At 44.2% G+C, this 17440-nt stretch overlaps 1 protein-coding gene across 1 annotated transcript in view; it reads right to left on the bottom strand.

Annotated features, from left to right (window-relative positions):
• MTUS2 (microtubule associated scaffold protein 2) overlaps positions 1-17440 on the bottom strand; it is a 451766-nt gene that overhangs the window by 113720 nt on the left and 320606 nt on the right. The window contains exon 5 of the mRNA XM_061628491.1: positions 14494-14655. Within this exon, the coding sequence (XP_061484475.1) occupies positions 14494-14655 (162 nt within the window). The remainder of the gene's footprint in view (positions 1-14493; positions 14656-17440) is intronic.

The following is a 17440-nucleotide window of genomic DNA, read 5'->3' on the forward strand; positions in this document are numbered from 1 at the left end:
ACTTAAACCTGTCTGACTCCTACACACAACAGAGAAAAAGACTGAAAGCTTACTTATTTAATCTGTGAGATGTTCAGAAAAGCAGGAAAAAGCACATTTTCTGAGCCTTGGGCCAGTCACTGCCTCTCAACCTCAGAGGGAGGCAATGGTAAACCCCCTCTGCATAACGCTTACTGTGAAAACCCTGTTCATAGGGACGCCATAAGTCGGAATTGACTTGAAGGCAGACAATTTAATTTGACTCTATAGTTTTTTGGCTCTATAATTCCTTGTCAGTCACAACCCTGACTTCTTATTGGCTAAAAACATGAAAGGGCAGGGATTAGAGCAGAATTTAGAGCAACTAATAAGTTGGGGTGGTGGTTACGATTTGGACTAAAACCTGGAGTGGATTCTATTGCCTCACGGTCATGGAGTTACCAGCCACCACGGATTAAAGCCAAGGTGTTTTGATCTTGGCCAGTCTTTGTCCTTCCTTAAAAATTACCAAATGTTTATAAATATGTCATTTCTCACAGTGTTCCCTCACATGGCTCTCTTAGCATGTTTCATTAGAATATTAAAGGACAGGTTCCACACTCTTTCATCATCGTCCCCCCTCCCAACCTTTGCTTTTCCCTCCCCCTCTTCCACTCTAATGTGCTTCTGTTTAATCTTTGACATGCCAGCAAAGTATGTAAAATTCGGAAAGTTCCAAATATGCATAAGAGGATGGTGTAGTACAGTGAAATCTAATTAAATTTACTCATTTCATAGAGTGGAAGAAAAGCAATCAACTCATGTCATCAACACAATTTGCATGGCAATTATTTTCTAATGCTGTTGTCTCATGCTAGGTGCCTCTCTCTTCATTTTGTTTTTGATGGCTTGAATTGCTATAGTGCAGCAAAACGGTGACAGTTGTTAATTAAAGGTGATCGGTACCCCATTGCCTAATTTAGATGACAAGCAAATTTCATGAAAATACCAGAGATATTATTATCTACTCAACATTTATATTTCATTTTAAATGAGAAAGTATAGGTGAAATAATCCTCTTCTAGGAAAATCGAACACATGAAAGATGTCAAATGGAACTCTGCAGGCTACGCTCTTCTCATTAGCATACTTGAAACTGTTCCTTAACACACAAATTTCCTACTTACACCTTGCACTTTCCCCAAACATGCATACATTTCCAATGCTATCATGAAACCCTTTCTTTCAGATGTTTCCTATTTGAAGCTAAATAGCATGTAAGCCTGTTCACCCACTGCTATTCATTCCGTACACCGCAGGGAATACATGGGAGAAGACAGACAAAGCATTTTAGAGCAATAGAGCCCAACATACCTTTTCTTCTCCAATGTTGCTCTCAGAAAAACTAGTTCGGTCCATTTATAGTAGACACTACTACTTTACCATTTCTTATTATTATTTCTAACAAGTGAGACTTGCAACAAAATGGTACAGTGTGGTGTGTTTCTGTTTAGGGTTCCAAACAGCCAGCCATGCTCTCTTCAAGATTACTCCATTCCATCCCTCTCCCCTCAATAGTCAGTCAGCATTCCATGATCACTGAGGATGCTCAGTTGTTACTGAGCTGTTTCTAGGCTTCTCCTCCCTTGTGCTCATGGCCGGAGTTCGATTCCAATGGAAGGAGGAAGTCGAATCTCTGATAAAAGGGGTCAATGTCCACTCAGCCTTCCATCCATCCATGGTCGGTAAAATGAGTACGCGGCATATGCTGGGGGGTAAAGAAAGGCCGGGGAAGGAACTGGCAATCCCACCCCATATATACAGTCTGCCTAGTAAACGTCGCAAGACGTCACCCTAAGAGTTGGAAACGACTCGCACTATAAGTGTGGGGACACCTTTACCTTTACCTTTTACTCATGGGTGGGGCCATTTTGGCTGCAGAAGGATCCATACTCAATGTCTTTGCTATTAGTACACATGACAATGTAATGAACCGACAGATAAATGGAGAAACATACATACAGCAATTTGTTTTTTAAAAATAAAACAGTCATTTCCCTTGAAGATGAGGGCAAGGGGGAAGACTCCTAACTAGCATGTACATATGTCTGGAAGTAGGCAGTGTTGCGGGACAGAGGCGTTTACTGACCTTCTGTGAAGTGAGTCGGTGCTGCTTACTGGGAGGGGTGAGACAAGATTGGCTTGGTGCAAATGCACTGGCTAAGCCAATTTGGTGTTCCTGCTGGTGTGTTTGCACTGCCCCGCCCCCTTCCCCCCCTCCCAGTAAGCAGCAACAACTCACCTGCCAGGAGGTCAGGGAAGTCCCTCTGCCCAACCACACTGTCCCCTACTGTGTATATCGTTCAAACTATGAAGGTGAAAGGAAGTTGCTAATTGTGACTTCTCTTTTTATATTATATCAGTCTCCACCATAAAACTTCCTATGATATTTGTATTACAAGAGAAGACATTTTATGGGAATGTGATGTGGGGAGACCACTACCTTCCTTTTCCTTACTAGATAATGGCAGTAGTGACAAGCTGCAGGCGTCCTCCCCTCCCTGCTGGACAGGTAATGGGGTGATGGGCGCCTTGAGGTGCTCATCCCTGCTTGTGCTCAACTGAGATTGGCTTTGCTTCCTCCCACATTGCTGATTGGCTAGCAAAGGTGCTCACTAGTGCTCTCATTGGCTGACTCTATTGTTCCTTCCCCACAGCTGCTTCACAGCTGATAGATGGCAGTGCTGGTCTCTGCTGTCTCTGGCCACGCTCTCTGCAGTGGCTGGCCCACTGAACAGCTGACTGGTCATGTGGTACGCACAGTGTGAAGCCCAGACATTTGCAGCTGAGTGCAAAAGAGCCTTGGGTTTTAGCCCTGACAGCTTGGGCCTCATTACATTTCTGGTTTTAGTGCTGCCCATTGTATTTCTCTGTTTCCATTTCAAATCAATTAGTTGCTGCAAAGTTTATTTTCCTCTGTTTTCTGTGTTAACGTGATTTGTGATTTTATAATGATATTGTATTGATTCTCTTTCATTGTTTTGTTGTAATTTTCTGTTAATCCCTGTGAGGTGCCCAGAGCACTCCGGTTATAGGACGGTCTATAAATTGCATAATTAAATACAATACACAGTAAACACCTCCTTCTCACAATGAGGTGGTCATGCTGTATATGGGGCTGACACTAGTGATAAAACAGTATAAATATGTCCATTCTTCTCTACTTCATCATTCTTAATCAATAAAAGCTTCTTAATCAATAAAAGTAGAATTCATTCATCTGGGTGTCCCCTCCGGCCTTGTGGAGGAGGGACCACTGCTCAGTGACAGAGTTTCAGTTCCTGGATTCTCCAGCTTAAAAAGGATCAGGCAGTAAGGGAAGCTAAAACTCTCTGCCTGAAATCTTGGAGAGCTGCTGCCAGTCAGAGTAGACAATATTGGTCTAGAGATGGACAAACGATCTGGTATAAGTCAGCTTCCTTTGTTCCACATTAATTTCCTTGTTTTAGAAAACACTTCAAAATTAATGGAAGTCAGTACTTCTCATTTTTAAACTGAGTCAATAAATCTTTTTACAGAAAATGGAAAGAAAAAGATCTCCAAAACAAACAAACAAACAAACAAAAAACACCACTAACAACCCTGACCTCAGTACTTATTACAGCTCATATGCTTTCCCTGAAAGGTTCAGAGCCCAGAGGTGAACAACATGCTTTGCATGCAGAAAATCCTACTAGGTTAAATTGCTGATACAATCTCAAGGTAGCATCCTGATGCCAGAGACCAGGATGAGCTGCTGCCAGACAAAGTAGACAATACTGGGCTAGACAGGCCAATGATCTGCCTCTGCATGAGTCAGCTCATACATTCAACCCAGCCAAACCCCCATTTACCCAAAGCAATCAAAAAGAGCTGTGCTGAGTTGCTGAGCTAGGTACATTCAAGGGAGTTCTCATGAAACTTCCCACGCATTGAAAGAGTGCATAAAAGTGGTTGGGGAACTGCCTTATACCAGTCCCAACCAGTCACTGACATGTGCAGCAGCAATACGCCCTTCTCCATCTGAGTGATGAGCTGGTGTGTGAAGAGACTGTACCATGCACGAATGTATGTTGTAGAGCTCTCCTGCATGATGGAGAACTGCTTGAACCAGGACCTCTCTTCATGTGGAAGAGGTCTACGTGCATACATTTGCTCCTGTAAGGGGCAGTGATGGCCACCAACTTGGATGGCTTTAAAAGAGGACAAAGCAAAGTCAGGGAGGATAAGGCTATCAATGGCTACTAGCCCTGATGGTTTTGTTCTGCCTCCACCGTCGGTGGCAGTATGCTTCTGAATATGTTGCTCAAAACTGCAGGAGGGGAGAGTGCTGATGCACTCAGGTCTGGCTTGTGGGCTTCCCATATCTTGTTGGCCACTGTGAGAACAGAATGGTGGACTAGATAGGCCACTGGCCTGACCTAGCAGCCTCTTCTTATGTTCTTATCAGTACACGCGCAGAGACCCTTCACATGCCAGCTGAATGCATGGAGGGCAGGAAGGGGTCTGCTGATGTCAGCAAGGGGCGGGGCTAGCCTATGCAGCCCCGTGATCCTTCTTATGTGTTGAATAAACATGCTGGGATATTTGAACTCATGTGACATTTTTTGTAAATGTTCCACGGTTCCATATTTGTGTAAAACTATGTACTTTTCATGTACCATGAGAGTGGAACCAATTTCAGCTAGGGATGTGCACAGACCCCTGCCCTCTCCAAGTGGGCCAACCCGCCACAGGCTGACCCAGGGATCACCCACCCTAGTTCTGGCTCTGGATCAATTGAATGGTGGGGCTAATGTTTAATTAGGGCTTTAAAAAACCCTAATGAAACATGCAGTCCCGGGGGGGAGAGGAGACACTGTGTCTCCCCTCCCCTTCCTGACCAAGAGCAGGGAGGTTCAATTCTGCAGGGTGCTCCTTCACAAAAAGCTTCCCTGAGGGGAAGCCCCTTGCGAAGAAGCACCCTGCAACCCAAAGGATTGACTCTTCCACATAGGGTTGCCAGGTCAGAAGCATCCCAAAACCTGAGATTTTAGAGGCAGGGCCAAGTGATGTCATGGGGTGGGCCTGAGTGATGTCATGGGGCGGGCCCGAGTGATGTCATTAAGCATGATACATTAAGCATCAACCACAGTTGCTTGGAGCGTACAATTAAAAAAATATCTGACTGGAAATTAAGCTAGACATCTTAGCTAAAAGATGGAGCCTGGGTAGGGAACATTTAATCTAGCCTACTTGCTTTCGACAAGAAGGGTTTAAGTGCCTTCAGGCCAGGACAGTCACCAGAAGGCCACTGTAGGAAGAAAGGAACCTAGTGTTGTGGAGATGTTAGATGGGAGCATTCAGGAGTAAAGATGGATGCCCCTGAGAAGGCTGTAATTTTAAACACAAGTACTAAGGGACTAAGCCCCCATAGAACTCAACAGGACTTACTTCTGAGTAGATATAGTTTGGATTGTGCTGTTGGTAAAGCTTGACTAGGGATCCTCTGCAAAGACATCCATATCCAAGCAGGGTTGGCAACCCCCTGCCTGGAATGCCTTGCCCTTATCTTTTAATGTAGCTACTCCAAACTTCTTTACAGATTTGACCCTTCACTTCAGAAAGAGGTCTGAGAAATGAGTAAGAGTAAGAAGATTCTATACCCTTTTTGTACGCATAGATGCCCTCATCCTTCCCCTGGGCCCAGCAGAAGCTCTGGGCCAGGCGGGACACAGTGGTATCTCATAGAGGACACCCTCCCCTTTCCTGGGGTGTATGATTTGTCCTGGCCCAGAGCAGATTTTGGGGTGGGCACCCCAATTACTTATTTTTCCTGTATGTCTTTTTCTGCTTTGATTTTGTATAGATGCCGTCTTCTGTGCCCTGCGCCCAGCAGAAGCTCTGGGCCAGGCAGGACACAGTGGCATCTCGTAGAGGACACCCTCCCCTTTCCTGGGGTATATGATTTGTGCTGTCCTAGAGCAGAGTTTGGGGTGGACACCCCCAGTTACTTATTTTTTATGATTTTATGACATCATTATGTATTTATGATAATATCAGAAGCCTGATGATTTTGATTGCAAAAATGTATTGTTATTCTTGACGGGGAGAGTCCCCCTATCACAGTGATATATCATACAGGGTACCCCAACATATATTTTGGGGTTCAGAGACATGTTAAGTTTGGTTTGAAGTTGCTGTAGTTGTCAACTCTTCTTTTTTAGCGTTTTGAACTTTCAAGCAAATAAGGAACTGGGAACTAGGAACCAACTTCAGCATCGTATCGGGTTATCCAAACGGAGCAGGATAATCCACGGTTTCCATATTCGGTTTGTCATCTGATAGTCCTCACTTTGCCTTTTAGTTCGCTCTTTCCCAATTAAAAAAAAATGCTTTTTTGCACCCGCACACGCAGTAGTAAGACCCCTACATTCTTTTCGCTTTTTCCAAGCTCCGCCTCTAAAACCTCCCCCTATCAACCAATTGGTCAGCAAAAAAATTACGAATGCTCCTCTCCCCCTTTGCAACGAAGCACAATATGGCTGTAAAGGAGTTCTCGCCTTGGAAGGAAAAGCTGCTGGTCGGTTTCACACCTGCCTTGTTTGTATTTGCAATATTATGCTTAAATGAATGTATGCTTTTCTGCCTTTATTGATATTTAAGGAGATACACACGCTGGCAACTGCACTTATTTCTCCAAAAAAGCAAGAAATGTGCCACCCCCCCTCCTTCTCCCTTTCCTTCCCACGGAGAAATGAAATTGACAAAGCTTTCCGGAGCAGGCTTGAAACCAACCAGCAGCCCTTTTCTTGTTTGTATTTGCGATATTACACTTAAACAAATGTATGCTTTTCTGATTTGAAGCAAAAACCCCAGCAAGTAGAATGAAATTGACAAAGCTTTCCTGAGGCAGGCTGAAACCGACCACCCCCCCTTTCTTGCTTGCTGTGCATTGCAGATCTCACCCAGAGTGGCCACCCAATTTGCAGGCTGGCAAAAAATTAAATGCATCTGTGCAGTAGTTGCAGACACCCCCCCAACACCCCACCATTGCGATGATTGGTTCAATTTTCCTGGGCTTATTCTCACACATGTGCAAAAGTACAGATACGTGATTGGCTGGAATGAGGAGAAGGGGCAAGGGGGAAACGCCCAAGAACCGCCCATCAGCTGTAAAGTCCACGGTATTGCATCCTAACTCCTGAAGGCACAGCGGATGATTCCTGATTTTAAACAGCAAATCGCAGTTTTGCCGGTATTGCAAGGAGTGGATTTAACCCGCGAAAATGTGTAACAGCGCGAGACGTCATTTGGACGACCAAAAAATAATGAACACACATAGCGGGCGTGTCACACATTTTGCAGTCGTCTGGATGAGCCCTCAGTTAAATAGATTAAACTGTTGCAAGGGGCAGCTGACGTTTTGGTGTATATCTCAGGAACCAGACCACCTAGAAACTTAATTTGTTTTTTAAATTGAAGCTGAGAGTCCAGAGATTAAGGGGTGCTACCCAGAGAGCCAGAGGGGCCCCCCAAAAACTGGAGACTCCGGCCAAAAAACGGGGATCTGGTAACTCTACTTCCACAACAGCTATTGAATGGAGGGTTCAATCCTGCGGGGTGCTGTTTCTGGGGATGGGGCTTTGGGCAGGAAGCAGAGTGGGCATCTGGTGGGAAGTCCAAATGGGAAAGTTGCTTGAAAAGGAGCACCCTGTACTCAAACCCCTAACCCTCATTTCCCCCAGGAAGATGCAGCTTGCCAGGCAGGTCCCTCCTACTCTCTTAGGCCTCTTTTCAGTTTCTTCTTCTTTCCACCCAATGTCTGCCTCTCCTTCCTATCTGATGCCCGCCCCCTGGCAGCTCTGGATTGCTCTGGGCTACCCAACTCAACGTGCAGTAATTTGCCTGATTCAGTCTGGGACCTGGCCAAAACTGGTGCACAGCGCTAATTCAGCTCCTTATTTCCAGGATTCACCTGATTCCTTGGGGGGGGGGCTGCTTGATATAATTTCATTTTCAATAGAAGAATGCTGGAAAGTGACTTCTTAGCATGTGTGGCTTTCAGAAAAATGAGTCTGGCAGCCTCACTTAGCACCTCCCCCCAGAACTGATATTTATATCTTTTTCTTGACAGGACAGGTGTCAGTGGCCAACACTGGAAGGGGAGCCAGCAGGGGATGGTGAGGAGAGATTATTCCTTAATGAATCCTTGAAGTATTTTTCCATCTTCCCTCCCTTCCCTTGTTCCATTATTGCCCTCTGAAGGCTCCTGATGGTGATTCAGCTAAAGTGGCAATGCATGTTTGCTCAAAGCCAAATTCCAAGCAGCACCAGCCATTTCTCTTATGCGATGCATCATCTCTCCAGAAGAATTCAAAACTTCCTTTCCCTGCAATAGCAGGGCTTTTTAACCCATGCTTTAGATAAGTGTCACAGTTAAATATCAATCTGACGTGAAAAGAAATTGCAATAGTTAGTCCACATTTGTTGTCTGGAACCAGAGAGCCTTGCTGTGAAATAGACCCTGTACTGCCTTCCTCCTTTCTCTGGCTCATCTTTAGCCTTTCCCCCCTCTTCCTATTTTTAAATAATAATTAAGCAATAACAGCAGCAGCAACAACTAAATAATTAATTTAATTTTATAATTTCTTGTTATATTATAAATGTATATATACATAAAGTTTATAAACCTATAAATAAATTTATAAATACATTTTATTTTTATTTTTATAATTTATATTTATAATTATATTATATTTACAATTATATTTAATTATGTAAATAATTACATTAATATTTAAGTTAATAATAATTAAAAATGATTTTAGAGCTACCGATTTGTACTTTCTCACATTAAATAACGTGAAGAACTGGCCGGAAGAAGGGTGATAGAGCATGTATAAGAGAGATAAAACAGGAAACATAGGAAACTGCTTGATACTGAGACAGACCATTGGCCCATCTAACTCAGTATTGTCTACACTGACTGGCAGCAGATTTCCAGGGTTTCACACAGGAGACAATTCCCAGCCCTTCCTGCAGATGCCGGCGATTGAACCTGGGACCTTCTGCATGCAAAGGAAATGCTCTGCCACTGAGATATGACCCTTCCCCATGATGTTACTGTTGAACCCCAGTAAATGAGGGTAACATAAAATGAAGTGACTGCTTTGCATGTGTCTACCATTGAAAGGATTGGAAGATGGGAACCATACATTAGCTGGGGGTTGTGGAGAGTGAAGAGGCCACTATTATATTTGTATTGGGTATGTCTGTTTTTCAATAAATATGTAGCAGAGTGACAATCATAAAACTGGCCTCACAATTGTTTTTCCATGAGCAAGCTATGGATAGAGCATCTGGTATATCCAGGCCTCTATAAAAATGGAAAACAATGCTTGCTACATACAGACTCTTCTGGTTGAATACATGTATTATATCAGCAGCAGCCCATGCTACCAATTACTCTAGGTGTCCACCGTGGCTTATCTGTACCAGACATATTGTATAGGGCTGAGCAAAATTGGCCTCCCAGAATTTTCTACTATTTCTGGGTAGCATTTTTTTTGGGGGGGAGGGGCGATTTTGCCAAATAATCTTGCGGGGAGGAATCCAATAGGTTTTCTCAGAAGAACTCTTTTCTAAGAGAATTCCACTCACTTAATGTTGAATAACATTCTGTTGCTCATTCATGTAGGTTGATGAAGGAAACAGCGGATTAAGAGAGGAGGACTGGAAGGAGAAGGGGCCAAGGCTGTTGCTTCTTTCAACAATAAGATAAAATTAAAACTGGATCCACAGTTGTGCCCAAGATTCATGGATGGCAAGAATGGAGAGGCTTTTTTGTCAAATATGTTCTAGGAGAGAAGCGAACAGTTCAGGAGGAGCTTGAAAAATGCCATTTTAAAAAAATGTCAAAAATTAGTATTTGAGAAACGGCTGGCACCAGACCACCACATGTCCTTTGGTACCAGACTGCCATGCCCCCCTGCATGCATGCATGCATGCACTTTAATACACCTGGTCCCATTACTTCTTGTGTTGCCACATCAGTGCGCATGCCTGCCATCACCCAACACACCTCTGCTGCCATCTTGAGTGATGGCAGGCATGCACACTGATGCGTTGCTGGCCCCGCCACCATCTTGGGTAATGGCAGGCATGTGATGTAAAAGGTGGCATGACATGGCATATTTAAGCACTCCGGCTGCATATGTGTGTGGAGGTGATGTTGCCACTCCCGCTTCATGATCTGCACACTAACTGGTCTCATCCTGCGCCCCGATGCTGCCAGGGATTGTAGAGTGGGTGCTTGTCAGGCCGCTTCCTGTCAGGATCCCACCTCAGGCCACCACCTGCTAGGATCCCGCCTGTGGCTACCGCCTTGTCACAGTCCCACCTCAGGGTCCTGGTTTTTAAATGGTTCTCTCACAGGCTCTAGCAAAGATATCTCAAGATCCCATTTCTAGGCAGCACCGCCAGTCACTCCCAGTAGTTCAATATTGCCTTGAGACTGTGCCTTAGTCTCCTCCAGGCCTATTGATACTTTGTGTCTGGGTGCACTTGCAGGCCACAACCCCCCTGTATCTTTGTGCCTATAAAGCATACAGCTCTGGGTTGCTCTGGATACCTGATGATGTTACACTATCTCTTCACTGCTGCCACCACTGATACTGTTTCCCAACCTTGGTATATGCCCTGCCCCCCTTCTGGTCTGAAATATTTATTTATATAAACAGGAATAACAAGATTACTTAAAGGTATAGTTTAACAAGCGTATGGTTTCATCAGATGCGTTACTCTTTATGTTACTAGTCATCAATAACCTGCCTCACTACCAGCCTAATCCAGTCCAACCCACAAAACCAACCAACAGCCTCCCTTAGAATTCCCACCAACAGAACTGTCTCTCTCAACTGTCATCCTCTCATTTATACCTTCAGACACCCAAACGCTCAGCCAATCATAATACAACATTCTCCAGCATTCCAGCCCATGTACTCCCCCCTCTCACTCAGTCTACTTACCATATATACTCTAATAAGCCTGCACTTACCATATTTACAGTATTATAAATACAGGAGCATCACAGTGCTCCACTCTCTCAGCCACAAAGGCCTTTGGCCAGCTGTAGGGGCCCTCGGCCAGTGCCTGACCTGGTTGCTCACTGATGCTGGGCCTGCTGAGAAATGTTGACTCAGACCTAATGCTTTTTTTATTTTTACAGCCTCTGCGATGACCAGGTGACCATCCTGAACCATTTTATTCTTCCTGGTGACCCACTTGCCAAAGATGTAGATGCATTTCTGCTTGCTCTTGTGTTGAGAGCTCTTGAGCTCAGGTCCTGCTTGCAGGCTTCCCATGGACAACTGGTTGGCCACTGTGAGAACAGGATATTGGACTAGATGGGCCACTGGCCTGATCCAGCAGGCTCTTCTTATGGAAAGCTGGACAGTCTCGTTGGAGACCAAGAGAGCCCGCCACAATGTTGCTTTGATATCTGATCACCACTACGCCCCATTTATGCTGCAATATGGATGGGGAACCTTTTTCAGCCCAAGGGCCACATTCTCATCTGGGAAACCTTCTAGGGGCCACATGCCAGTGGTGGACGGGGTCAGAGGCAAAAGGAGGTGGAGCAATGGATGTACATTTTACCTGCGTATGATAGGCTGGCTTCTACATGTACAGCTCTCTATCCTCCATGGAGGCAAGCAAGAGGCATGATCAGAGTTCAAGCACACATTCCAGTAAGGCATAAACACCTGGGGTATGATGTAGGGTCAGTTAGGGCCATTGCCTGGTGAGAGAGGATATGGTCTGGAGAGAGTTCCGAGGATAAGAGAGGCCTGGAGGGCTACATTTGGCACCTTGGCCTGAGATTCATCAGCCCCATGGTTCAGCATCATAGCCAGTGCATTCCCTTCCTAGAAGGCCCTCGTGCACTCACAGCAGAACATTCAGCACACAGATTCCTGGTACACAGCTTATTCTTGGCAGGAGCAGCCCTGTGTGTGGAGGCCTTTCTACAGAAGACTGTTGCTGCTGAGTGCTTTTCAGACTGAGGTGTGTGTGTGTGTGTGGAAGGTCTCCTTTGAGGCAGGGGACGCTGGTTCATAAGGGCGAATGGGGCACTTCCCCACCAGCTTGAGTCTTCCCTCAGCCAGTCCCCACCTACCTTCCTTCTTACAACCAGGGATGTGGTTGTCCGAGGTCTCAGGGGGTCTTAGACCCCATACATTTTGAGGAGCAGGGTCCCTATGTCTCCAGCATCCTACGAGCCAATCAGCATGAAAGGGTAGTGTGTTAGCCACTGAGAAGAGTCTTCTAACATGCTTCCTTGACCTTTCCTGCTTATTGGAGCCAATCATAGTGAAAGGAGGGGAGTTGGCCTCTGAGAAGATTCTTCTTAGTAGCTCACTCTCCCCTTTCATGCTTATTGGCTCCTAGGGATGTCTGTTGTTGTGGGAGAAGGCATTAACAAGGGTCTCATTCTCAACCCAGCAGCAAAAAAAGGGGGGGGCTGTAACTAACAGGAAGGGACCCTGCATTTCTGAATTTGCAACTGCACTGCTGCTTACATCTAGCCTACATGATGGCCCTGGCTGACAGGTTCCTCCTCCTTAGTTGTATTGGTGCCCTTGTGGAACTCCACAGGATAAAACAAGGACTGGTTGGCCCCGCCTGCCATTGGCTTTGGCTGCACCTACTGTTGGCCTTCCTGCCTCCTGCTCTCTCAGTTCCAATGGTCACCACCAGCCACCACTGCCTTGAAGTGAATGTTGTGTTGTGTTGTGGTTTAGATCAGACTGCACAAGCCACTTGAAAGTCTTGTCCCATGGGACATAATTTCAGGCCTCCGTAATTGTTACCTTCAAAGGAAACTGATCCTGCCTAGGCTGCTTAAGGAAAACGCAATTGAACATCATGCCTGAAATATGTAGCAGCCTGAAGTTCATTACTGAGGGATGACAGCATCAAAACACTAGTGGCTAACATTCCCATCCTAGACCCGTTACTGAGAAACATGTCCCACCTATTTCATGTAATGTTCACAAAATGTCTTATTCTATGTATTAGAATGGCATTTTATTTTAAAGCTGTGACTTCAGACTCAGTATGATCCAGGCAGAGTTTTAGACCCCCTTTTGTAAGAAGGAATACATCCAGTGAAAGCCAAATCAAAAGTTCATTGGAGTCATTTTTCATTACCAATAGCCCTTTAAATCAAGTAGAAATAGACAAATTGCTCTCATGGGCAGTCTAAAAGATAAATCTCCAGATGGCTTCATACTTGAATATTTCCACTGGGGACTGCAACTCATATTTTGCCTCTGAGGCAGACCCCATTAAGAAGCAGATAGTCATATCTAGGGCTATCATATGGCACTCTGTAACATTTCAGTGAAATCAAATGGTATCAGCTGAAAGACTAACTGGCTCTTCCTTGTCTTAACAGACAGGCACGACTATACTAAGGATTTCCAAAGTCTTGCTTTTCAAATTCTTTATTACTCATGATTAGACATATACAGAGAAGTGTCCTATCCTTCTGGTGGATATACCCTTTCTGAACCAATAGAGTTTCTTATTCACTAGGATTTGAATTTTTACCATTGTGTCTACATTTTTGTTTTTCATTTTTAGAGCTCTCCTTAAAAATCAAATCATAAAAGTATAATAATCTGCTTGACCCACTGAGGACAGATTTGGCAGGCTGCAACTTGGAGATTTGCCAAGCCAGTCTGTATTGAGTCTCCAAGCTGGGGCTGACAATGGAAATCAGTAAACTCTAACAGTGACTGGTTGGTTATGCCTGGAGCAGCAGGCGGATGACTATGAACAGACTCTGGGAAAAAGCTGCTCCTGCCCGGTCCTCCTTTTTTTGGTCATCACAGGCCACCATCCACCCTTGGGATACCAACCAGAAACTTTGTGGCCTGGGCCTGTAGAAACTAGGAGCCAACCCTGAGTGTGATACCTTTTTCTCATGCCCCTCATTCCTGCCCTTGTGTCATCATCACCCACTTTCTCTGCCTCCTGGGACACACCTGGAGTTTCACCCGTTACAAGAAGGAGCAGATGTGCAACAGGACCAGACAATAAATGGATGGTAGAGACCAAGACTGCTTCATTTGAGGCATCAGAGGGATTTAAACTTGGCAACCCTATTTCCTATGTAAGGGGAAAGCGAGATGCCAAATTAACAGAAAATAGACTAGTGTGAATGACAAATGTCTGCTTCACAGTTGTTGAATATTCAGGGAAATTAATGCATCCCACAAAAGCATCATGTGTTCAGGATGCATTAAACAACAACAGCTAATATATTTACAAAATGAAAATGGATTTGGTTATCACCTGTATCTCAAAACAGACCCTGGTACCCTACAGGCAAAAGGAACCTAAGTGCCAGACAATGAGGAGAGAGCCATAATTCACATTCCAGAAACATGCACATATATGTATACATGCATTATACAAACTCTAATATGCATGCTTGAAAAAACTCACCAGCAGGTGCTGTGGTTGTCTTCGGTGCTGGAAGTAAACTCCTGCGGGCCACTGGTGTACTATGTGATGCCTGTGGCGGAGTCCTACTGGCCCCCTTGGGTGCTTCTTTAGAAGGCTCAGCTGCCTTAGGAGCGGTTTGCTCCTCATTTCCAAAATTTGAACCTGCAGAAAGCCAAAACCACACTAATTAGAACTTCATAATAAATAGATGTAAATGGCTACATCTGTATTTGCAGTTTCAGTCCTTTCGAACAAAGTTGCTTGCACCTAAATACTTGGGCCATTATGAAACTAAATTTTAGGTGCTTTGGGGTATCCTACATGGGAGTAAGCACCACTGGACTTCATTGGGCTTACTTCTGGCAAGACATATACAAGATTGAGGTGTAAAAGGACCAACTTGTTTGTTAAAAGGCTTATTGCTATTGGTTTCATTTTTATTCTACTCAGTCTTTAGACGACTAACATAGATGTGATGTGAACAGATCTCCTGACTGTTTTTTTTTTAACTTTAAAGCACCCATGGAGGACGGAGGAGGGGCTCCAACTTTGATCAGAGCAGTAGCACTGGGGAAGAAGGCATTTAACTCTGGAGAGAAAATTCAGGCATGATAAAAGTATCTATTATTTTCATCATGCAGGGCTAATACAAATTTCAACAAGCCTTTAAAGTGGATACCTTATCCCAGCCTGCATCTGTATTGTAATAGTTTTTTAAGATGTTTCCAGTGCTTTATCATTTGTATCATTTGCCTGCCACCCTGGGCTCCCCTTGGGAGGAAGGGCAGGACATAAATATAATTAATTAATGTAACTTTTGGAGAGGGGGTAATTTAGAACAGAGAAAACATGAGGGAGAGGGTGTAGCACATGCTTTCACAACCTTGCTGCATTGTTCAAAACCAAGTTCCCTCATGGCTGCTTTAAAGTGAAACATATAAATAATAAAAACTCAGGAGATCTGGCCAGATCATGGAGATGCTGCATCATGTCAGTTTGGCCCTGAGCAGGCAAGGGAACAGGGCTGTGGCCCTCCAGCACTGGCAGGCTTTAAGTGTGTTAAGTCTGGAGTAGAACCTATTCAGAAAGGAGCTAGATCTGCTACGGGTTGATAACTCCCCTTGGCTAGGGACTGATGGAAGTTGTAGTTAAGGGCATCAGGAGGGTGCCAGATTGCCAAAGGCTGCCCTAAAACACAGGGTGGGGGGGCAGAGTATGGGACTCCCCAGACATCCTTTTTATTGTGCATTCATGATTATTTGTGCTCATGACAGTATTGGGACAGTCATATGCAGTTCAGTACCGTTTGCACCTTCAAACGTTTTGGGGCAAATACCCTACTTGGTTTCCAATTAGTCCTTGTCCCATAACTTCCTAATGAAACCTGTAACTTTTTATACCACTATTGTTCTGGGTCAACAGACTTTAAAAACACAGAGACATAATAAAGCAACCATAACATAGATACATGAACCATTTTAAAGACAAGTATACATAATAAAATTACGTGTTTGTATAGGTTTGCCTAACCAAAAATGTTTTAGCCTGCCTAATAATAACAAACGATGCATTTCAAGATTAGGTAATTAACATATGTGAGACAGGAAACCCAGACCCCTGGACATTATTTATTTGTCTTAATTCAAAGAGTTGGCTGAAGCAGTTCATCTATAGACACAGTTCTGCAGGATGAAGAGGAAAAGGATAAAGCCATAATTCCTTTAAAAAAATAATTTCTCAGCACACCCATTTCAACCTCATCCTCATATTTAATCACAAATTATCAAAGTTTTTATTATATCTCTCAGAAACATTTGCAACCCTTGGATATCCTCTTTGCTTTCAACCATTTCCCACCCCAGAAAATAATCCCTGCTATGCTCCTTGCATGTACATGGAAATCAGTCCTTTAAAACCATTTTCTAAAAAGGCCAGCATTGAAGTAAATTGGATCCTTAAGTGGACTGAGAGATTACAGTGTTTTGTGGCTTGAGTGTTTGCAACGGAAGGAAGAAAAAATGGCAGAGCTTGGAAGATTACTTTTAAAAATAAATTACAGTTACAGTTACATGGCCCAAAAAAGTAGTAATTACCGTTACAATTACAATTGCTCTGAAAGTAACTGATTACTTTGCTTTTCCTCCAAACAATTAAGTTTCTAGGTGGTCTGGTTCACGAGATATACACCAAAACATCAGTCAACGCCCCCAAACGTCTGTGAAATGATCTCTTAGCTGGCTGCTCTAACCCCACCCTTTCAGGTTTGCAGCCAATAAGTGAAGTCAGGGTTGTGATTGACAAGGGATTTCTGGGCCTCCAGACCCCATTGCAAAGGTAGAAAACTGTTGTTTTTTCCTGTTTATCTGAAAATCTCATAAATTGAGTATGTATATAGCTTTCAGCAGCACCAAAAGTCATTTTTTCTCTTGTCTGCAGGAGTCAAGCAAGTTTAAATTTTCCTCAGCTGCTGAAAAGGGCAATGTTTTGAAAACCTTCCCAATATGAAGCTTTAATCCAATACTTACTTTTCTGGGAGTAAAACTGCAATGCTAATCCCACATACCCAGAGTAAACCCCATTGAATTCAACAGGACTTACTTTTGAGTAGACATGGTTATGATTGTGCTGTAAATTAATGGGAGTTTTGAGTGAGCATAGCAAAGGATTGTGTTTGTGTTGTAAATCTTTCTCTTCCCCTCCAATCCTATGTTGGGAGAGGGACAGAGGGAGTGTTACTCTGTTGATTCTCCTTGATCTCTCAGCTGCTTTTGATACCATTGACCATGGTATCCTTCTGGGGAGACTCACGGAGTTGGGAGTTGGTGGTACTGCTTGGCAGTGGCTCCGCTCCTACTTGGTGGATCATCTCCAGAGGGTAGGGCTTGGGGAACATTGTTCGATACCCTGGACTCTCCATTGTGGAGTCCCGCAGGGATCGGTTCTGTCC

Source organism: Rhineura floridana, chromosome 5 (genome assembly GCF_030035675.1).
Source record: "Rhineura floridana isolate rRhiFlo1 chromosome 5, rRhiFlo1.hap2, whole genome shotgun sequence".
NCBI classification, from domain to species: domain Eukaryota; kingdom Metazoa; phylum Chordata; class Lepidosauria; order Squamata; family Rhineuridae; genus Rhineura; species Rhineura floridana.